Source organism: Rhineura floridana, chromosome 3 (genome assembly GCF_030035675.1).
Source record: "Rhineura floridana isolate rRhiFlo1 chromosome 3, rRhiFlo1.hap2, whole genome shotgun sequence".
NCBI lineage: Eukaryota > Metazoa > Chordata > Lepidosauria > Squamata > Rhineuridae > Rhineura > Rhineura floridana.
The window spans coordinates 23,686,346-23,710,750 of NC_084482.1; the positions used below are offsets into that span (position 1 = coordinate 23,686,346).

The following is a 24,405-nucleotide window of genomic DNA, read 5'->3' on the forward strand; positions in this document are numbered from 1 at the left end:
AGAGATCTTGGCCACTTTGCTCTTTCCCAGTTGTTTTGCTTGTGTGCCACACTGAGCTAAACCAAAATTTGGCTTAACATATTGTCTGAACCTGGTTTCATGGTTTAGCTGTCCTGGACAAACCATAAATCATAACCATAGGACAAATCTTGATTATAGCTTGTGGTTAGTTTGGAGAGAGGTAAGCGATTAGCCCAGGTTCAAATGATGCACTGTGCCAAACTATGGCTCAGCTCAGCATGACACAACAGCTAGGCAGGAGTGAAGTGGCTGCAGTCACCTCTCTGGGAGACTGTGTTCCCACCGAGCCAGTGCTTCACAGATGAGGCTAAGGAAAAGTTCCTGATTCTTCTTGTTGCTCTTTGAATTTCTTTGGCCAACAGACCACTGAGATCACCTCTAAGCTTCTTTGCTTCAGCAAAGCCTCATAAGTGTTTAAGTAAGGTAAAACAGTAGGTAAATATGTCTGTAGTGCGAGGGGTAACATTTGATTTCTCTTTTCAGTCTTATATGCCACATTTACAGGCTTTGCTTACTAAATTATATTAGGAAATAGATATTTGTGTAACTCAGTTTTGAGCATAAATGCTACCTATACTGTCATCAACATTTAGGTTTGTAACATCATTATATATTCTATGTAATATGTTCTCTGTGCAGATATTTAGCAGTTGTGAATGCTGCAGAACTGTATGCTTCTTCTGGCTTGGTCATCCAATCTGCCAAAATTTATCAGTATTTGGTTACCATTCCTTTGAACATTAATGGCTAGGAGTGAGAAAGCAAAGCTACCTGCTTCTCTCCCTTTCCCAAGCCTGTCCCTCTTGGCTTCCTGCATCATTCTTTTGGTAGAAAGAAAATACTTTAAAACCTAGGAAACATTTTATAGCTTGTTTGAGCCTGTTATCCTTGGGATTTTTGTAGTTTTGAAAAGACTGAAAAATCCAGTGCAGGGCATGGTCTAGCGCCAATGTTTATCCCATTTGGTTTGGTATTGCATTCATGGTGTGTCTAAAATTCAAGATCTTTTGTCTTCCCTCCTCACCTTTTTTATGTATTTCCATAATGTTTTTATCTGATGAATCGATCTTTTCTCTAGTGTTATTAGACATGTCCATGTATGGTCCTGCCGCATTCTTTGTCTGTTTCATGTGTCTGATAAAGATTATTGCATATGGAAGCTCATGTGATAAACCATTTAGTCCTTTAAGGGTTGTTGTTGTTGTTATATGCCTTCAAGTCAATTACGACTTATGGCGACCCTATGAATCAGCGACCTCCAATACCAGAACATTATTTCATTTTTTGCTGCTGTGAGTTTTATGCTTCTGGGATTTCTAAAGTAATTAGAAATGTGTAAATTGTCAAATAGTCTGCACTGTTGTATTTTGGTTACCTATGCTTGAGTTCTAGTTTTTTGCCCTCATCCATCCAGTTTCAAAATAGTTCTCCAACTTTAGATGGGTCTATTTGAGCCATTTGGACTGTGGTTAATGTTTTCCTGTTTATAGTACAAGCTGTATCTGTTTGACAAGAAGCAGTGTTTTTCTCTATGCAGTCTTTAAAATATTAAGTTCTTTTTAGAAAGAAAACCATGAAGACATGCAGATTGTTACTGTCTTCAAAGTGTAATAACAGGGCAGAGTTTTTTAAATAACTAGATTTCTTAGAAACATAACAGTAGCTATGTAGGGGATATTTATTTTATGCCTAGTAAATACTTGTATGATGTCTGTTTAACTGGTTTTGTATGTGAGTGTGCCACATTGTTTTCTGAATAGTATCCCACCAAAGACAAAGAATGATGTCTTTTTCTATCAACAAGCAAGGAAAGATGAGATGTTTTGTTGTGTTTTCTCCAGGAGGAGCATGAAAAGGAAGGCGACGTTCACGTGTCCATTCAATGGCGACTGTAAAATCACCAAGGATAACCGACGACACTGTCAATCCTGCCGGCTGAAGCGCTGTGTTGACATAGGCATGATGAAAGAGTGTGAGTAAACACGTAGCACATTAGAAGTTTTGCAGTAATTCAAAGCTTGAAAAACCAGATCACTTTTTCAAGTAGCTTTGATTTCTTTAAAACCATTATTTCCATTCTACATGTTTGATTCATTTTTTTAAAAGGTTTGTTGTTTTATCTAGGCTTTTCAATAGTCTCTTTTGGCATTATGTGAATGCCCCCCCCCAAACATTTAGGTACATAAGATCATTTTAATACAGAAGTGTGTGTCTTATCTCAGAAGGAGGTGTGTGCGTTTGTAGTCACTCTAACCTCACAGGTATTTGTGCCCCTTAACTGTTTCAATTTCTTTTTAAGGAAATCTTTAGAAAAAGAGGTGAGATGGTCTTGCCAAGATGGAGATGTAGTAACTCATTGATAGGTTGTTCAGAGTTTTTAATTGCTTTAGGCCACTTGCAGTAAGGGATCTTTGCAGCTAGCAGAACTTGGAAAAAGAAAATCCATCGATTATATTGTTACACTGAGTTTCTGTCAAGTTTGGAACAAGGAGAGGTAGGGACAAAGTATAGGGCAACAGAGTCTCTGTGCTGCTCGGACTAAACTTACTTACTAATCTGGAAGCTTTTATAAGTATGGAGAGTACCACATAAACAGCTCTGGCCTATTCCTGCCTAGTCTCTTTGTCTCTCTCATTCTCTTCTGTAGTCTGATTTTGGTTGATGGTGCAAATCCCCTGTCTGCCATCTCTGTGGTCCTGGTAAGGGCTAGGGATTGTGACAGGTGGCATTACTATCTTAAACAAACTTGCAAGCAATTATCAATTCATATAGGCCCTCTAATATGTAGATCAGAGATAGCCAGCATGGTGTCCTCCAGGTTTTTTGGGCTACCATTCCCTGACCATTGGCCATGCGGGCTGGGACTGTTGGAAGTAGTATTCCAAAACATCTGGAAGGCATCATGTTTGCTACCCCTGATGGAGATGCTTGTTCCTCCTTGCATTTTCTGGCCTTAGAAGTGGCAGTATCCTTGATTTGACTTATAGCCTGTTTCCTGATGGTAATAAAATTGTGCTTTCAGCTTTGCAAGCAGCCAAATCTCCCTTGCTCAGCAGTAATTTTGAAACCATAATACCAAGATTTGTTTTGGAAATTAACACCCTATCTACTAATTATCAATTAACTGACTGCGGAACCTAGTTATTGGAAAGAGTCCGTTATCTTGCCCATCTTGTGTTCACTTTGATCAGATTAATGTAGCATTTCTTCCTAACTTTCCTTCCAGAAAAAGTGCCCTCTTGCTTTGCCAGCAGTTAAGAGTAGGTATGCCAGTAGGACAATACAAAGTGTGAATATATAATTTCAAAATGGTATTCTGAGCTGCTCATGGCTGTGATAATAGAAGCACTTCCTTTCCTTATGACTCACACAGTTGCTTTACAGGAACTGGTTCCACTTCTTAGGAAGCAACTCATTTGAGGCTGTACCATTCTCTTTCTCACTTAGGAGAGACAATGATTTATAGCAGCCATACTTTGTTAGTTTTTAAAGATGTTTCTAGAAGGTGTGGACATACACATACAACACAGACACATTCAGGCTGACAGGAAGATATCCACACACATGCTGTCTTAACACACATCTTCCATATATACAGGAAATATTCACACACATTCAGACAGCCCCACCCCCTTGCTTTTAGAAGCCATTCAAGCAGACACACACACTTCTGCCAATTGCAGGTGACTGGGAACAGGGGGAAGGAAGCCATCTTTTTATCCCTCTGGGGCATCACCATTGCAAGAAGGTCTTAGGAAGCAGGAAGGAGACCTCCTTCCTGCGTCCTGTGCTCTAAGTGGTGGTGCTCCAGAGGCAGAAAAGAACCATGTTAAAAGTAAGAAAAGGCATCCAGATTGGGAGTGAAGTTGTTTTAGACACCCAGAATGCCTGAAACATCAGGTGTGGGGTGGCAGGTATGTGTAGTTTGAGGAAAACTGCCTGGTAGGCCAATTTTGGGGACACTTGGCGGGCCAAATTGGGGAATAGCTTATTTGCCTGAGGTTCCCCACTCCTGCTTTAAAGCATCATTGTGGAAATTAAATGTCTAGGTCTCACTGGATAAAAATCACTCGCTTACATGTCACTAGTTGTTTAAGAATTTGTTGTTTAAAATAACACATCCTAGTTGTCTTATATTGAGCTTGCTCTTGTGCTTTTAAAACCAGCCTGACATGCAAAAATTAAGCAGGCAAGGCATAATCAGTTGATAAAGTTTCACCTGCCAGACTACTGAGAATTGTGTTTCTGTTAAAACACAGGAGTAGCACGGTGTTGTGGTTGTGGTGACAATACAGTGTGAGAAAAAAGAGTGGTAGCTTAATTCATTTAGAAATGTGTATATTAAGTACAAATGTCAAATAAATAAATTTTATTTATTTGGTGTTTAAGGCCGTCAGGGCTATAGTCCAAAAGTATTTCTTTAATACTATATGAAAGCAGTTTGGGCCATTTCCAGATCTTTTCAGGTGTGTTAGAAATGTGCTTAACAGATTAAATTTTCTTCAGGAAATGCTTCACTGCATTGCCATTTGAGGTACTGATGTTGATCTACAATTTAATAGTAATGAAAAGCATTTTCACGGGGATACATCTGCCTACTTTAAAAATAGATATTTTGACTTTTGTACTGCAAATCCAAAACATGAAGAGACCATTCTCCTGTGACAATATTTCTCACCCTCCCACACACACACACCCCTTGTAATCATTAGACAGGCAGAGCATTTAAATAGAGCTAATGCCTTTGTGCTTCCTTGGAATATTTTAGCATAACAAGCCCTGAAGGGAGCTGAGGAGGACTTTGATTTCTGCAGCCCCTTGCATGAGCAAAGGGCAGCTTCAGTGGAAGGGGAGGGCTAGTTCATGAATTTGGCAGGGCTGGTATTAAGCCTCAGTGGCAGCGTGAGAGAAGGATGTTTTCTAGGATCCAGTGGATGTGTACAGTGTAGCAGTTAATTTGTAAATGATCCTTTTAGTGAAATAGTTACTTGATAAAGGAAACCTTAACTGACTCTAGCTAAAAATAGCATTTCCAAGCTTACTGCTAGTTAAATGAATGGGAACAGAATGTACTTCAAAGAGCTCTAGGCCAAATTACTAAAGGGGTTTGGCTCTCTGTAAGGGTGCTAACCAGCTGGGTTGTTTTTTTCCTGGAAGCAGCTGTTGCAATCCATACTACATCCTGGGTTTAGGACTCCTCTTCTGATGGCTAGGAGTTTTATCCCAACAATGTCATCCTGTATGTGCACTATGCAACAGGACCTGCATGTGCCCACCCCCCAAAATTTGTACTAGAGGTTCCCCCAATCCTCCAGAGCAGATATGTGGGCGGGACACGGGGTGTGAGGAAGTCCTATTGCACAGGCAGGAGTCCTTATGCTAATGAGAGAACTTTCGTGGATAAAAGCCAAAGGCTTCACTTCTGGGTTTGTTAGGCCCCAAACAGTGGCAGCTGGTGGCTTCATATCTGGTGCAGTGCAATCTGCTCTGGGTTTTAGTCTGAATTTCCAAGGAGCTATCCAGTGTGCTGAAGCACCTTGGACAGCTCCGTGGAAGTTCAGACAAAAGCCTGAAGCAGATTCCACTGCCCCACTGACATGGATTCCATAGCCACTGGTCCTGAGGAACAGTGACACCCACAACAGCTGCACGCATGCTAGTTTAATCCATAAGAGCAGTGATCGCCCTCTAGTAAATCTGTCTCCCGTTTTTATATATGGCAAGCTGCCATCATATCTATTCACCAATGATTTTACCAAAGTAAGATAAATCAGGACAGCAGGCGGGATCAAAGGCAGTATGACAGCAACTGCCATCTCCCCAATCACCCCCTAAGCCTTGTGTAGGTTTAAGTAAATGGCTCAATGCAATATCAAGTGGTCAGGGGCTTGATTCACAAACATAATGCCAAATTTTAATCTGTTGCATTTTGTATTTGTAAAATTCTGTATTGTATTTTGTGGAGTTGTAGTATAATGCCTGAAGATGCTTCTATGACAGGCAATTTGTAAACATTTTAAATAAATTAAATTTAGCCCTGTGTGAACTAGCCCTATGGAGTTTGGTGCTAAATCTGGACTGAGATGAAGAAATGCAGGAAGGCAGATGGAGCAAATGTGAAAACTTATTCATAAGAGTGCCACACCACGGTTTGGTATTGTATCTGAACAGACCGGTGCAGTGAACACCAATTGCCTTTCCCTCCTCTTTTGTTGGTTTGTTTTTGTTTAATACGGTTAGAGGCAAGTGAATGAAACATGTTCAAGTAACATTCATTCTTTTATCTACATGAAAAAGATGCAGTACTGCACAGTACCAAGGGAAGAATCCTCTAAGGATTCCAAAAAAACAGTTTCCATTTCAGTTCTGTTATATTATACCCCTGATCTCATGAACTTGTCACATAATTAGCGCAGTACTCAGTCATATTATCCCATCCAGTGATGCCTGATTGTCATTTGTCTATTGCCAGATTTCAGCTCTTTTGACAAAAATCAGTGTTGTATTTATGATGTAGCGCTAATTCTGTTCAGGACTGATGGTTCTCAAAACGTCTTAATTAAATTGTAAACAAGAAAGACTTTATAGGTTACATCTATAGTTGCCCTTGCTTGTTTTGACAACAACCTATCTACTGTGGACTTGTATTTAAAATACAAAAAAAATTGCTTCAAAGGGCTGACCTAATTACATTCCTGTGTTACTATGCATACACCTCGACCACCAGATTCCCACACATAGATAACCTTTTGTTGAGGAAGGAATGAAGGGGTTTGGTTTACACGATACGGAGCTGGAAAAATGCAAGACTAAACAGAGGAAAACTATCTGCCAGTGGGGAATATTTTGAGTCAACAGCAGGACACAAAATGGGTGGAAAGTCTTGTTCAAGAACATGATCTTCAGATAGAAAAGAGTTCACTTGGGATGAAGATAGGAAGTGGTGAACAGTGAACAATACGAGTTACTTAAACTGGTGTATAATACCAAGTTAAAACCTACCCTGGGGTTAATGTCAGTTTTGATCTGCATTTGCTCTCTGGATAATAATGTTCATATATTATGTTAAATTAACAAGAAAATTGAGAATATGAAGCCTTTCTTTGGTAATGTATGATTTATTATGACATTTATATTCCGCCTTCCCTCTGAGGAGCTCAAGGTGGCATACATGGTTCTCTCCCTCCCCATTTTATCCTAGCAGCAACCCTGTGAGATAGGTTAGGTTGAGAGATGGTGGCCCAGATCACCAAGTGAGCTTTCTGGATGAGTTGAGGGATCTGAACACTGGTCTCTCCCAGGTCCTACTCCAACTATGTGATTGTGATTGAGAGAGAGACAGACAGACAGACACACCAGTATTGTTTTGTAAATTGTGAAGATGCCGTCCTGGGCTCCTACTGGGAGGAAGGGTGGGATATGAATTAAAAAAAGATAAAATATTTTGCATTTTCTGTTTAATAATAATAGTCAGGAAAAACTTCACACAGACTCATTTATGTCTGAAAACTTAGAGTACAGATGATGCAATTGCAGGGAGGTGGGAAAAGTGTGAAAATATGGGAAAGTACAAAGAGGAACAAATCCTATGATGGAGAAATCCCATGTGATGGTGGAAGGGCTGACAGAATATATGACTGCAGGAACAACTTGATATGAGATGTATAAAGATGTTAATGGAAAAGATAAAGTTGGAAAAACCTATACAAAGGATGGACCTGTTTACTTAGCACAGGAATGTAAAGCAGTGCAAAACCTTATAAAACCAAGGGGACAAGCATGCAAAAGTGGCTTCATATGTTGCCTACATTGTACTGTTCAATGAGTCTTCACGGGGACGATCGAGGAGGCTGGAACTTAGTCTTGTAAATGGATTCAACATATTTGTCTCTTTCCCTGCCCACCTAAATGTACAGCATGCTTGCAGTTAAAAAAAACCTAGTGTGAGGAGGGTTGATATATTTGCTTTGAAACACTTTAATCAAGGGATGCAAATTACAAAATCACTGGGCAAAATAAAAAGATAGGATAAAAAAATAGCTCTGTATTTAATGACCTAAAGGTAGTCCATTATCTATGCTTACCAACGTAAAATACAGCACACCATCATAGTGAAGTGTTGCATAACTGACTGCAAAAGCCAATACATTAATTCTAAATGATGGCTAAGGAGAAATTCTGTAAATAACATAGTTTATTTGATTTAGCACTTGTATTTTGTATTGATCTGCCAACAGCAGGATGAGGGGAGGAAGAGGCAACACGTCAAAGGGCAAAGGTATAGGAAATAAGAAATATATAATACAGCCTTTAATAAAAAAATATAAAATGCTCTAAGTTTCCCACATCTTTATAAAAGTTTGAGGCTGTGTTTCCAGTTTTTGCTACCTTGTATTCTGGTACTTTTCCCAGATCAACAGTATGGAAAACCACATAGATGTCTCTCAAGACATAGCACTAATTTTTCCCTTCCATATTTCAAACATTTTCCTTTACATTTTATTTTAGTTTCCCAGCTTAATTGTATTAGATCCAAAGTGTGGGGTTCAAAGGGCTGTGTACGGAACACTAAATTGGATTGAAGATTGGGGGGTGGAGCTTCCCACTGTAATCCCTTGCATGCATGCATACACACACACACCAAATGCTGCTCCTGGAAGTTGAGGGACCCTTCAGAGGAAGCATTCAATGTGTTATGAGTGATGCATTTTTAAGGAAAAACTGGCAAAGCAACAACTTGCAACTCTGCATGTGCAGAAGAGCTTTCTATTTGTACGCAGGCTGTTTTGGCCTTATTTCTATTACAGCAATAATGGTTGTGTTAATGATCCCTGTGCCTATCGCTCCCACCTTCATAGCTTTGCATGACTTGAGACCACACCACTTCTGAAGGTAGCATGTGTAAACAGTCATCGTAGAATTTTGCATATCATGATAATGATCCTAATGTGAGGAGCAGCCAGGTTCCCATGACTGCTATTCAGTTACTGCTGAACACATGCGATTTAAACCAGACAAGGCTACTCCAACAGAAAAATCTGTGGTTCTTAACAATTTCTGAGATGTAGCATCTATCTTAACTTCTTATAACCTGCAGTTAAGCAGGTAAGGGATTTGCTGTGTCTGGTAAAATTCCACACTTGTGCTGATTCAAGCCATTCCCATATTCTAGTTTGGTGGTTACAGTTCATTGTCTGACTTCTGAATTAAGCCCCCATAGGGAAGAAAAAAGTGTTTGTTTGTTTTTAAAAAAGACCAATAAGCACTGTTAGCACTCCTGTAGTTGGTATTTAGGAATAAGGAGTCAAGTGTACTGCTCCACTGTTTACATGCTTAATTATGGGACTGTGTTCCCTGCTTTCCCTTACTGGTAAATATCAGTTAAGTTATATGGGAGTATCCCAGAACAATGAGCTGGTCTGTGTGTTTACAATTCTATAATTTATAGAATTTATAATTTTTATAGTTCTTTGCAAGTCCTTGCTACCTCCTGACCAAATACTGAAAGGAGTTTTATTAAAGGAGCACTTCCTAAGGAGGAAATGGTCAACCCTATTTGGGGCAGACAGGAGGCCACCTTGGAAGTGGCAGGAAGACATATTCTCATGAACGAACAGTGCAATAGAAGCAGTTTGTGTGGTCATGTGCAAGTCAGTGGTATGCCCAGAACTCTGTGTGCATTGATCTTTTGCTAGGCAAGCTGAAAGCCTGGCCATGCTAGAAGTCAATGCACCACTAAGCCTGCATGCAACCACTTCCATGAATAATCTTTGGTTTTGAAGTTTATTGGGTTTCCCTTCCCCTTACCATGGAGGGTCTTTGTAAGAGAAAATAAAGCACTAGCATACAAGAAAAATGGTTTGACAGTTGTAGTAACCAGGCTAGTTGTTCTCCATGGCAAGGAACCAAAAATACCCGAACATGGCTCAGTGCTGAATTAAAGTTGACTTGGCTGGTAGTTGACTGAATTACTTACACGGTGGGATCCCAGTTGATGGAAGGGGAATCTGGCCAATTTGTTAGTGGGAGCAAAACATTCCTGCTGGGTTTTCCTGTAGCAATTGGCTACTCACACATTGCATCTTCAGATGGGGGGTGTGGGCATTGTTAAGCTGTTGGAACTCCCCAGATGCAGAACCCTCACTCCTCTGGATTGGCTGCACCAAGGTTCACAGTAGGGTTGCCAGGCTCAGGGCCTGGGACTGATCCTGTATCTTTAGGAGAAGAGAAAGTCAGCCAAGTGCAGGTTTTCTTGCAACACTGTAATGGGAACAACCACAAGGTGGAATTCTCCCTTCCCCCTGCACAACTTTTAAAGATACAGAAGACCTCTTGGTTGCCAAGCCCTGCCTCCCGGCATATTAATGCATTTAAACCTTTTTTTAAAAAGATGTTTTTAAACTTTTTTTAAAAAAAGATGTTTTGAAAGCTTTTTTAAAAATACGTTTTTAAGATGTTTTGTTTTAATATATTTTAAAGTCTGCTTTTATTATGTTTTAAAGTGTCTTTAGTGCTTTTGTTTGCCACCCTGGGCTCCTGCTGGGAGGAAGGGTGGGATATAAATCAAACAAATAAATAAAGCCCTTAGGAAAATCCCTCATTGGAAGCTAGTGTTTGCATTGGACGGAGGGGGGAGGATCCATCATTAGGCAGGGTTGGAAAGGGCTAATGTCCTCCTTACTGCTATCCTGTTTTAATTATCAGTTCCTTCAACTGATCTTGAAGCCACATTTAATGTCACATGTAGTTTGGTCCTGAGGCTGCTGTCCATGTGGAGTGATGAGACGTTAGTGCATTAAGTTACATGTAGGGCCAGATCCAAGATATTGCAGTCTATTTCTTCTGACTGACCTACCTTATGAAACTGTGTGTGCTGGGGTCATATTAGGACTAGGTAATCTAAGGGATCGTTTTCATTCCTCTTTGTACATGGAATATTGGGGGGGGAAACGCATCAGGAAGCATACAGTCCTGTAGCAACATTGTTAATGGCACTATATGGGGACCAGGATTTGAGAGGATGATTCACCTGCTTATACGTTTGCCTGGATCAGCATACTAAAACTTCCTTTAATAAGCCCTCTCAATTGCTTCTTTGGTGAATCACTTGGGTGCCTGTGGTTTTTCATTATTTTTACAATAATTTATTCCATGTTATGGGTTGGTTAACTTAGAACTAAAGAGAAAACCAATTGCATTCCTTCTGGAATATAGGATGTGGCATGTCTCCACCAGTGTTCAGTTCAAGTAAGGATTGCCACCCTTTCGTTTTCCCGCTGTCAATTATCCCATGATTCTGATTAATTTTGAGTCAGCTGTGCAAGGGGCTGCTGTCTTCTGTGCTGCATAGAAAAAAGTTCTATCCACTGTGCTCTCTAGAAAAACATTCAGTGCTCTGAGAGAACAGTGTATTAAGTCATCTGCAAGGAAAACATGTCGGTATAAAGACTAGTTAGTTGGTGTTGTTACCTTCCCCCATATATGGAGCGAATAAGAATCACGTGAGTTTATTTTACTTACTATTTTTATCATGCTTGCCAGGGCTTCCTAGCCCCAACCTGGAATCCTGCAGCTTGAATAAGCTTCTAGGAATGATTGTTTCACAAAAATACATTGTAATCATAATGGTTATTCACTCACTATTGCTTGTAAAAAAAAAAAAAAGACATGAATCTACTTCACTGAATGAAATAGGTGTTTGCCTTTTGAAGCCCAAATCGCAGTAAAGTAGCTAACCCTGAAAAAGTACCACAAGCCTTTTTTGTCACAATTCTGCACCCTGTGTACACAGAGAGCAAGCTTTGGAACAGCTGCCATTGTTCCAGTTTCTGTCATGTCCACACCACACATTTAAAGCTCATGGCTTGCCCCAAAGAATCCTGGGAGCTATAGTTTACCTCTCACAGAGCTGCAATCTCCAGCATCCTTAATGAACTACAGCTGCCAGGATCCTTTGGTGGAAGCCACATGCTTTCAGCATATGATGTGGATCTCCCAATATGCCACTGCTTCTCCCAGTGAGCACTGCAATTTGCTCTGGGTACTGGTTCCAGGCAAGGCCTTCCTGACATCCACCATTTGAGCATTGGGTGTGGAGTACTGGGGAATAATGAGCAATAGATGGTCAAGCATGAGTCATGGGAGTTCTCGTTTGCAACCCAAATGGAGCAGGCAAGACTGTGGTCAGTCTTGTGAGAAATTTGCATAGTTGCATCTTTATTATTCACATTTATTATGTATTTATTTGAGGGGGGTGTTTATAATGCCATACGCAATTCCTGTGAAAATAATGCCCTCGTTCATTGGATCTGTATGTAGCAAAGTAGTTTTTTTTGTTAAAGATACATTTTGTATCAATTCATTTGATGAGTTTTATTATAAAGATGCAACTATGCCAAATTATCCACAGGTAGTTCCCACAGATGTTAGTGAGTCTTTCAGACTATAAAACAAGACATCTTCCAGGTGATTTGCAAACTTCCATGTGTGTACAAATTCAACTGCAACATACAGCTGGTAGCTGAAATTGCATGATTCTGCACCTTGTCTCCACTTTTAGTGCAGTGGCTTAAGTACCATACCTGGAAGTCAGTGGTGCAGCCTAACTGCACCGTGACCAGGGCAACAGTGACATCGTGAAGGAAGGTAGAGTTGTATTGGAATGATGAGGACCCTCTGTGCTCTAAAGGATTTCTCTCTTTCTGTGTTTGTGGTGCAAGATTGTGGCGTTTACCAGTTCTGAAACTAGCGGCTACACTTTTGAAACTAATTGCTATTGCTCACATGCATGTTAATCACATTTGCTGAAGTTTATAGAGATTTTTGATTTTAGCAAGCAGATAGTTTTATCTTGAGGCTGTTCAAATTTACCATAAATATCAGATTATGAGGGTGGGGAGGAAACATTGCTTGGAATCCTTAGTCATAAAAACACCTTAGATTAGGTATGATACATAAATTAGGAAGATATGCTTGTGGTAAGTTGTGTCTCTCTTCCTGTTGCCTGCTATTTTACAAATCAAATTATTTTCTGAAGCCTTTAGAATATTCACAGACTTAACTGTTACTTCTGCTTAGAATGTTACACTATAGAGCGTTTGCATTCATAATACTAGTGCATCTGCCAAACAATTTTAAAGCAATGTCTGCCATTGAGGTCCCTCTGTAGGGAATGATGCAATACTATTGAATAAGAAATTTAGACACACTGACTGAAAGAGCCCCTGGTATGCAGCATGCCCTTCTGCAGTGGTTGCTGGTGCCCCCTGGGACTGATGGGGCGGAAGGCCAAGAGCCCAAGCAGTAGGCGGGGCCAGAACCCATGAGTGGTAGAGCCAGCTAATCCTAGTTTTGTCCCCATCCTCCTCATTGCTGCGTTCTGCAAGGGCAACACTGAGACTCAGGAGGAGGAGGCGGCCAACAGGCAGAGTTACCCCCTGGACTGAATGCAAGTAAGAAAGCAGACGAGAGGGTGGGTGGGGCAGCACCCCATTTCTGTAATAGGCCAGCCTCCACTGCCATTCTAAAATGTTGTAGATATCACGACACAGTGAGACACGGTGAGACCAGAGTTCAATTTCGGAGCCCCCCTCGTAATTCTGGTCTCCGCTTTTATTTTACCTCCGCCTGGAGGCGTGGATTATTTTCTCTCCATAAACAGCCTATGACCTTTAACTATTGTATAACATCACGTACATACATAGTACAACAGCATTATCTACGTGGCAATATGCAGGCAGTTATTTAACCACTACAGATGTCAGTATCGTTTACAGCCATAAAGTTAACCACATCCTGTTTTTCCACTGGTCAGATCGCAATGTCTTGAGAGATAGTGTACTGAGAACAGCAACGTGGTTTGCCAACGTATGCTGTTCATTCAGTCCACCCCACATCTCCCCCTTTTTTATTTTTTAGCAAAAAGTAATTACTACGTAATGGTCGCGGAGCAACAGGTGTACACGTCTGGAACAGGTATTGTAAAAAACAGCATAAGCCTATACTTAAAATGAGTAAAAGAATAGCATATCTAAGAATCTGACTTAGCCATCCAGTGGGCAGCCAACTCCAAAGCCACTGCCACCAAGTTGTAGGGGCGTCCTGCAAAATGTTATTAGCTAGATCCTTCAAGTTTTTTACCTGTGTTCTGATTTCAAAACTGTTGTCAGTTAAATTAAAACAGCACATATTCTTTATAGTTTCGCACCCCAACTGATGTTGTAATAGCAGGTAATCTATAGCTGCACGATTATCCAAGATAGCTTGTCTTAATATACCCTGCTCTTCATTTAACAAAGCAATGGCTCGAGAGGTGGCATTTATCATCTTAACATAATTACAGGCTAATTTATGTAATTGATTGCTGTTACTTACTGCCAATGCAGGAAGTCCAACAAGGGAGATGGCTAGTGATACACTTTCTGCTTTATTAAGCAATTCCTACGTTGGGCTAGCAACTCCCTTTTATGAAGGAAAATGGGAACCAGTCGACTCAGGCAACAGATGGTATCAGAAATATCCCTTCTGCACCTTATGTCGACTACAATTAACCATCCGAGCACACGTATTATTAATGGAATTTGCAACATGTGATGTAAATAATTGAAAAGCATTAACAGGCAGCTGGAAGGTTGGAGTTCCCCAATTCGAAACAGTATGATATTTAATCTCTGAAGTATTCATGAACCGCCCAAGTCCTGTAATGTTCCCAATATCCCCAGGTGCTTTGCATACGGGTATTAAACATGTTCCCAACATACCCATTTCCTGTACATGTTCAGTCATGCAAAAGTCACTCACATTTGTCATTCTTGCTAACTGAACCCAGATATTGTGTTGAAACCGCATCCCCAACTCCTGCCCCAACCTGTCAGCCCCGGCGCTTCCTAAAATCCAACAAATGCAAAGTACAAAAATAGAATTTGTATTTAAAGACGCAATTAAAGCAAGAATGGTATTCTCAGTTGTCTTGTCCACCCCGGCTTGTTCCATTGCTTTTTCTGCTTGTGTTGCTAAGTTCTTTATTTGGCCCCAAGTCACGGGAGGTTGCGGAACATTCCGACCACGCTTCCTGGAAGACATCCCAGTATCCTGAAGTTGCAGAGAAAAATTAGGGATGGGATTCTTAAGATTATCGTGCCAGGACATCGTCTTTCCAGGGCCGGATACACCTAGCAGGTACCCACACAGGACCGTCAGGCGTAGACACAGCCGCGTAACCTCGACCCCACGTTATAAGCGGAACTGGGCCTTTCCACTCTGGATTTGGTAGTTGCCGAAACTGCACCCGCGGGGCAGGTAGAGACTCCGACTGCTGAAAATGCCGCTGCGCTCGAGTAGAAAAGGAAAAATGAGTATTGGGAGATTGAGACAAATTTAAATGATTAATGGTAAACAACACTTGTGCCAGCCACTCCTCTTTGGTGGCCAATCCCAGTGGTACTCCTCCTTTTTGTTTTTGTTTAAGCAAATGCTCTTTAAGGGTACGATTGGTACGTTCGACGACAGCTTGACCTGTAGAATTATAAGGAATACCAAACAAATGTGTAATGGACCACTTAGTGCAAAACTGTGCAAATTGCTGTGAAACATATGCAGGACCATTATCAGTTTTTATCGTCTGAGGTTGGCCCATGATGGCAATAGAACGAATGACATGATTAATAACATTCTTAGTTTTTTCCCCTTTCTGAGGAGTTACCCATATGTATCCGGAATATGTATCTACTGTAACATGCAAATACTTCCATGGGGAGAAAGTAGGAAAATGTGTAACATCCATTTGCCACAACTGGTTAACTATGAGACCTCGTGGGTTCACTCCTGGTTCTGGGGATAGAGTTAACTGTGTGCATTGGGGACATTGTTGAATAATGGCAGAGGCTTCCTGGGCAGTAAGATGGAATTGCTTCTGGAGTGCTTTAGCATTTTGATGATGAAGGGCATGACTTTCTATGGGTGTGCAAAGGAGGGCACGAAGAGCCTGATCAGCATATTGATTACCTTCTGTTAACAATCCTGGGAAAGGTTGATGACTGCGAATAAGAGCCTCCACTTTCCAGATTTCTTTTTAATCACAAACACTGGGGTGTTATAAGGGCTATTACTTTCTGCTATATGATCAGCTTCCAGTTGCTCCTTTACCAGTTGGTGCAGAGCTTCTAATTTTTCTTTGGGTAAGGGCCATTGTTCTACCCAAATGGGTATGTCTGTCTTCCATTGTAAAGGAAGAGCTGCCTTTTGTTGGCTAATCATTAATAACAATGGTGGTCTGGAATTGCTCCAGTAAATCCCTTCCCCACAGATTTACTGAAATGTCCAAAATACAAGGGCGAATGTGGGCTATACGATCACCATCAAGAGCAACAACTTGTATCCAATCCTTACTCCGTTTTGAATCCTGAGCTCCGCCCACTCCCCACACAGAAGGGGCCACTTCTACTGGCCAAGAGGATGGCCAGTTATGTTCAGCAATTACTGTGACATCTGCCCCAGAATCTATAATACCTTCAAAAATAACATTGTTTAAACAATACTTACGAACCGGTTTCTCCCTGGTCACTTCTGCCAGTACTGCAGCTACCTGTGGATGGAAAGGATTACCTGAAATACTCACACTCGGCGATTTCGTCCTTGTAGATCCGAATCCACCAGTACGTTTTTGGGAGGAAGTGTTCGATGTGAAAAGACGATATGGCAATAACAATAGTTGCGCAAAAGAATCTCCCTTCTTCAACTGAAGGGGAAGGTGACTCCAATACTGAATATAAATAATTCCCTGATAATCAGAATCAATAACACCAGGTACCACCATTATATTATTCTTGGAAGCAGAGGATCGCGGTAGTACAAGGCCTACGGTGCCTTCTGGTAAAGGGCCAGTGAGTGTGGTAGGCATTAAAAGAACTGCTCCAGGCAAAGGAACATCTTTTGACTCTGCATGTATTAAATCAATTCCAGCGCTTCCTTGAGTAGCAGGGGTGGGTACACTTCCTTGAGATTCGGGGCTGGAAGCCTGCCCCAAGTTCAGTTTCCCTCAATAGGACGGGAAGACACATTGGTATTGGTAATGGGAGCTGAACGACACTGATTAGCCCAATGATAACCCTTTTTACATTTCGGACAGATTTTCTTTGGCCGGTTTGTAACAGTGCCCCCACCTTTAAATGCTCCTCCGCCAGGAGCCCGACATTCCCTTCTGAAATGACCAGGCTTTTGACAATTAAAACAATTGCCTGTAGGTTTGTTACCCTGTCTTAATGCCCCAGCTAACAATGTCATGGCATGAACATGTGTACCTACCTCTGCACAAGCTTGAATCATGTCTCCCAATTCATATTGCGGTCTATGAATAATGTTTTTCAAAATCTTTTTACAGTCTGTGTTAGAATTCTCGTAAGCTAATTTTAACAATAATTCCCCTTGTGCCTGAGGGTTATCAACCTGCCGTGTCAGAGCCTCTTTCAAACGGTCAACAAACTGAAAATAGGGCTCTGTTGCTTGCTGCCGTACATTCGTAAAAGAACGTAAGGGTTCTTTCCCAGCAGGCACCTTTTTAAATGCTTTCTGTATACACTCAGCAGTTCGATGAAATGCGGCTTCAGGCAATACCCCTTGTTGTGCTATGGTAGCAAAATTACCTGACCCATAAATTTGCTCGGGAATGATATTAGCATCCCCAGCTGCTATAGCAGCATGTCTAAATTCTTGGTCCCAAACTACATATTGCGAAGGAGTCAAAATCATCCTAAAGAGATCCTTCCAATCTTGAGGGATCATGTTATATCCAGTAGCTACTCCTTCCAACATCCCTTGTACATAATTAGCCGTAATCCCATATTCTCTTACTGCCTTATTTATTTCTCTAATAACAGAAAACGGAAGAGCTGTCCAAGTTGCTATGCGATTATTAGCATTATTAGGATCTGGCTGATATGTAACGGGAAAAGCTGAAATTGTACCCTCCCAGTCTCCCATTTCTTCCATAGATAATAATCCTGAGGCTGCAGCCTGAGCTATGGCTGCTTTAACCTTCCCAGTAACCTGTTCTTGTTGGACTGGAGGGCTATATGGAGGAGCATTTACAAATTTCTCAATATCCTTTTCAGGTGTAGGTAAAGAAAGTTGGGGATAAAGAGGAGTTTTCTGGTCAGAATTGGCAAACAGCGATGTCTCTTTTATCCCTAAATGACTAATGGCCTCAGCACACTTTTGCCATAATAAGAGATGGTGAATAGGTGCTCTTGGTTCTTCATGTAATTTTCTCCCTATCTTTATCCAATCTGACTGACGTAGTGATCCTTGCTCTGGATACCATGGACATTGACATTGAATTGTTTTTAACAATGATTCAATGTGAGAACGACTTATAAAAGCTGAGGTATCCTGTTTTAAAATTTTTTGTAGCTCTTGTGCATGAACCTTCTGCTGAGCTGACAATTCCCCCCCCATACTCACGAATGGGAGCTGTACGCTGAGGTGCACCGTTGGCTGATCCTGCCAGTGGGTACGAGGGTGTTTGTTCTGAATCACGTCGGGGTCACCAGATGTAGATATCACGACACAGTGAGACACGGTGAGACCAGAGTTCAATTTCGGAGCCCCCCTCGTAATTCTGGTCTCCGCTTTTATTTTACCTCCGCCTGGAGGCGTGGATTATTTTCTCTCCATAAACAGCCTATGACCTTTAACTATTGTATAACATCACGTACATACATAGTACAACAGCATTATCTACGTGGCAATATGCAGGCAGTTATTTAACCACTACAGATGTCAGTATCGTTTACAGCCATAAAGTTAACCACATCCTGTTTTTCCACTGGTCAGATCGCAATGTCTTGAGAGATAGTGTACTGAGAACAGCAACGTGGTTTGCCAACGTATGCTGTTCATTCAGTCCACCCCACAAAATGTTCCTTTGAAACACAGTCCTGCTCTATTAAAAGAATTGGGGGCAGGTGGGGAGAACAAGCAAATGTGTCCCTGACAAAAGCACTGCAAGGTAGTCCTGACTTTTCTTGGTCTTAACGGCTGTTTTATGCCATGTTGTGTGTTAATTCGAATAACTTTAGTATCTCCATTGATCTGAAGGTATTTCTACAATAGCTTTTAATTTTATTTATTTTATTTAATTTAATTTATATACCGCCCTAAGCCCAAGGGCTCTCTGGGCGGTATACATAAAATAAAACAGTCAGGAATAAATAATCTTTCATAATGTACAGCTGCATGAGAAGCTACAATGATTCATTTCCTACATTGTATCATAGTACATAAGTTATTGCAACAGGCTTTCCAGCACTGTTCAAAACATTTATTTTTTTAATGTTCCATTTTCTTTAGAAATATGCCCCAGAAAAGCAACTCTTGTGGGTTTCTCCCCCTTACCTCTTTTGTGAATCTTGCAATATTTGGTGTTAAAGGAAAAAAATAAGTTTTTTGCTCTTGAAAATATTCATTTTTTTAAAAAAAACTAATTTTTGTAAGAAGTGTTTTTTTAAAAAGATTTTTTCCTAAAAAGTGTCTCTTTAGCCACTTTGGAAACAAATGATCTGGACTTGTTCCAAATAACCTTAAATTCTAATTTGGAACTAACATGTACCTCAAGGTGGGGCATTTTTGGAAGTGTGGATCAAGATTCTTGGGACATTGTGACTGGTTAAAGTGGTGCTTGTCAGGATACTTTAGTGTATTTGCCTACAGGACAGGCAGCCTGTTAGCAAATAAGAATAAATGTTTTCAGTGAGAGATATTACTGCGATTTTCAATAGATATACTAGTTTGGCCTTGCAAAATGCTTACTACAAGTGATGGTCTTAATGAGGAGTTTGTGGTTCATTGTTTTGTAGGAGAAAACTTTGGCTGGGTTCCAAAAGGAGATTAAATATAGAGTGTGAATTTGTCGGTATGCCTACTTCAGCTGAAGCAAACTACTGAAACTCCTTTGCTGTTCAGTCTGATGCAAGAGGGAATATTGAAAGCAGGTGTTTGGGACAGAATTAAAGCTAAATCATTTTGAGGAGTGTTTTAAAGAACACTTCTCCCCTCAATTTTAAGCATTTAAACAAAGCTATTCAGTGCCAAGGGTAGTGGTAAAGAGGCTGCTAATCACTTCCTAGAAGTCATAAGAGTCTCCAAAACAAACATAGTGTCTCTGTTAACAGGCAGCCTGAGTACCTTATGAGGAGTGTGTGAGGTCATGACAACCTATCCATTCCCATCCCCATAACCTTCCAGGAAAAAGCTTGCAGACTTGCCAGCCTAGTGCATTAAAAAAATCACTGCTATGGCTTTTAAAATCATATTTAAACAAATGTACGAACACCACTACTGCCATTTGGCTTAATCCATAAATACCTCCTTCCTTATTGCCTATCTCCCTGCTGCTTCCCCCCCATTTCTCCTGATGGGGAAATTGCTATGTATAAGCAGAGGGTGCTTATTTTCCACCTAATTCACCAATGTGCGTGCACGTTTACATAGTCATGCAAGTATGTAGGGTATATGTTTGCAACCACGGTATGTTGAAGAAAGGTGGTACCTGTTTTTCTACCAGGGAAAAAAACACTTATATTATGGTTAAAGGTAGTCTGTGACTAAACGGACTTCATCTCAACAGTCTCAATCACTGTGACAGAAAACATCTCTCAGATTTAGGAGCAGGGACAGATGGAGGCAAAAGAACTTCCAAAATGGCCGGCCTTTAAGTGAGAGAGCCTACAGCAGAGATATTCCCCAAGACCAGGCATAACTATTTTGACACTCCAGATTATGTGGACTACAACTCACATCAGCTCCAGCCAGCATGGCCGGTGGTCGGGGGTGTGTTTGATGGGAGTTGTAGTCCACAACATCTGGAGGGCACCTTCCTCGGTCAGTAACTTGGATCTTTAGGTACTAACATCAACACTTGACTTTGCAGTTTTGGCTTGGTTTGACTTTATATAAACTTTTTCTTAAAATGAATTTAACTTTTAAACCTGGGTGAAATAGCTTTCACTCGGATAGCAGAATTGAGAGTACTCATGGGAAGCTCTGTTTCCTGGTAAATAAATGTGTCTACTGCCAGCACTTCTGCTACTTATTTATTTTTATAGAGACCTACAGGGGTGCTCATTTTCCATTTACTAAAAAAGGGGTGGGTGGGAGCTGTTGCTTGTTGTTCAAGTGCTTTATCCAAGTTTATTTTCAGGATAAGTATAAAAAATGCTTACACACTTATATAACTCAAAATTAATTACATCACCAAATGAATGTTGGTTTTCTAGCCATTTCATAGCCTGGAAACACGCAGTTGGATACCACCTTGATCTTTCGATCATTTTCAGGCATGCACAGAGTTGTGCAACTTTTGTATTGGAAAAATACTAGCGGCTAACTAACCCTCAGCTTAAGTAGCTGCAGGCTGCATAGCACAGCTACTTGCCTTGCATCTCCCACGTACACTGCTACAACAAATGACCTAGCTTCTATTTTTTTCTTGCCAGACCTCTCATTCCAAACCGCACCTTAAACCATAAAATGTTCCTGCTGCCCAGTGTCTGCAAAAGCCCCCAGTCATACTCTGAATATTCCCTTGTGATTTCTTAATGGCTTTTTTAAAAAGATTAGCAGTATCTTGACAAAAAGCAAAATGATTGTTGGCTGCAACTTCTTTTTCTAGTGTGCTGCTGAGTTTTGATTGCATTAAAAAGGTCTTTCAAAACAAATGTTTGACTATAGGCTTTAGTGCAGAAATGGTGGAAGAAGAATCCTACATCAGATATTTTCAGTTGTATCCAATGCTGCAGATGTGCTAGCAAAACAGACTTCCACTCATGCAGTAGGAGTTCACCTTCCACTCTTTGAGAAAAAGAAGTTGCAGCCCCCTACATGCCTCCAAAACTGATCCAGAAATGTGGATCATGAAATGCTAATTGCACATTTTCAACAAACAAGGCATATGGAGTTGCAGTGGACACACATTAACAACCAGCCTGCTGATGCAACTTACTGCTTTTCCATGACCCTCAGTGGTGCTATTTTGGCAGACACCTGCATCAGATTGGAATCTTATCTTGGGCTTGAAATGGTACATTACGCGCGCGCACACACACACACACACACACACACACACACACACACACACAGAGAGGTTTTGTCTCGGCGAATTGTAGCCAAGAGGGGAAACTATTAAGGGCAGATTCACTGTCCATTTAACATATCTGATGAGCACACCATAAACTAGCTAATTCTTGACAAGGTAACTAGCCTTGTAAATGTGATGGCACGTTGCCTGTATTCAAGATCCCAGCTAGCAATACTGTGCTTAATGCATATTTCTTTTTAGGAAATGGCAAGCCAGGGTCTCAATGTGTAAGAATATTAATGAGAGTGCTCAACTCATGGAGGCGTTGCCATATGTAAAAAAGTGATGTGAATTGGTCCCAAGGCCAACTCTTCTTGTTGTTGAACTCTGAAGCCCAACTGTATCTTTCATTTAATCTATGCAGTCTCTTCCAGCATCAAATATAGCAAACATGGATTCTACACATCCTTCACATCTATTGTTCTACACCCTGCCCCCAGCTACCTCCTTTCAGGATTGAGGCTACTTGTTCACTGCCAGACTTAATCAAACAAATTAAAGAGTTTTTATATCTGGGGATCTCAGAATTGTGAAGTGGAATGCAATATGGAGTAATAATAGATTTTTTAACTATAGTTTTAGATTAGCACCTAGATTTCAGCCTTGGTTCAGCTATCATTATTGGATAGCCTTGAATGGATCGCCTCTTTTCTCTGCTTCAGATTCCAAAATCTGGGCTTTTATGAATAAAACAAATGAGCTTGCAGGTGGGATGTACATTGCTACATTTAATCGAAGAGCTGCTATCTCAATATCTATATATGTTGGACAGATTTGCTTATTTACTTTATTGTTTATTTTGGACATCTTTTCCCCATGTTTCTGTTTATTAAAAATAACCTGTTGACTGTATAGCATATTGTCTTTTTTAGATGCCGGGGGGGGTGGGGGATAGTTTAATGGTGGGAAAGATTCAGTAAACACACACGTTTTTCTGGTTGTAACTTCACATTGGGGTGTGGCATTGACTTCCAAGGAAACTACAGCTTCTGTTCTGTTTGCTGTAGAAATATTGCTGTGTGCACATGACAGTATTGTGCAAATTTCCTACAAGTAATGTGTCTGATTCAGAGAAAAAGAAATTACATCTCTCTGGTAAACAACCTGCTGAGAAGAGTGTGGTCGCTCTTTTAGATTCCTATGAAATGCAAGTGTGACAGTACTTTCTAAACAGGAAGCTGAGATTCTGCTCTTTCACACACTGCTCTTTCACATACTACTATTTAAAGTAATGCATGAGGTATGTCAAATCACAAATCTAGAATTTTACTGGGGGGGTTTATTGAGCAATATACCATGAGGTAAAATCAGATGAGATGTTATAAGGATGAGGTTAAAGAAATTAAATTTAGCAGGGATAAGTGCAAAGTTCTATACCTAAGAAAAAGAAACCACATGCACAGTTATAAGATGGGGGATATTTGGCTCATCAATACTGCATGCAAGAAGGGTTGTGGAATTGTTGATCACAAGCTGAATATGAGCCACTAGTGTGATATGGCTGCAAAAAAGGCAAATGCTGTTTTAGACTGCATTAACAGATGTATAGTTTCCAAATCGTGTGAAGTACTAGTTCCCCTCTATTCAGCACTGGTTAGGCCTCCTGTCAATACTGCCTACAGTTCTGGATACTACACTTCAAGAAGAATGCAGACAAACTGGAACAGGTTCAGGGGAGGCAACGAGGATGATCAGGGGACTGGAAACAAAGCCTTGTGAAGAGAAATTGCAAGAACTGGACATGTTTACCCTTCAGAAGAGTAGACTGAGGGGAGATACGATAGCTCTGTTCAAGTACTTGAAAGGTTATCATACAGAGGAGGGCGGGATCTCTTCTTGATCATCCCAGAATGCAAGACACGGAATAATGGGCTCAAGTTACAGGAAGCCAGATTTCAACTGAACATCAGGAAAAACTTCCTGTTACAGCAATACTACAATGAAACCAATTACCTAGGGAGGTGGTGGGCTCTCCAGCACTGGAGGCATTCAAGAGGCAGCTGGACAGGCACCTGTCAGGTGTGCTTTAACTTGGATTCCTGCATTGAGAGGTGGGTTGGACTTGATGGCCTTATAGGCCCCTTCACAACTCTACCGTTTATGATTTTGTGAAATGGGTGTTATGCGAGGCAGAGTAATATACTTTGGTGCTCATACCGGCCATATACATTATCCAACATCACTGAAAAATCTGAGGTATATCCCTGTGCTATGTTGTCTGGCTCTATACTGATTTTGGAGAGAGAGGGGGGTAT

General features: G+C 40.8%; 1 protein-coding gene across 7 annotated transcripts in view; it reads left to right on the forward strand.

Moving 5' to 3' along the window:
* Window positions 1-24,405, forward strand: part of VDR (vitamin D receptor) — a 123,405-nt gene that overhangs the window by 78,717 nt on the left and 20,283 nt on the right. For all 7 annotated transcript variants that reach the window (XM_061615016.1, XM_061615011.1, XM_061615012.1 and 4 more), the window contains one exon: window positions 1,863-1,993. In XM_061615016.1, coding sequence (XP_061471000.1) covers window positions 1,863-1,993 — 131 coding nt within the window. The remainder of the gene's footprint in view (window positions 1-1,862; window positions 1,994-24,405) is intronic.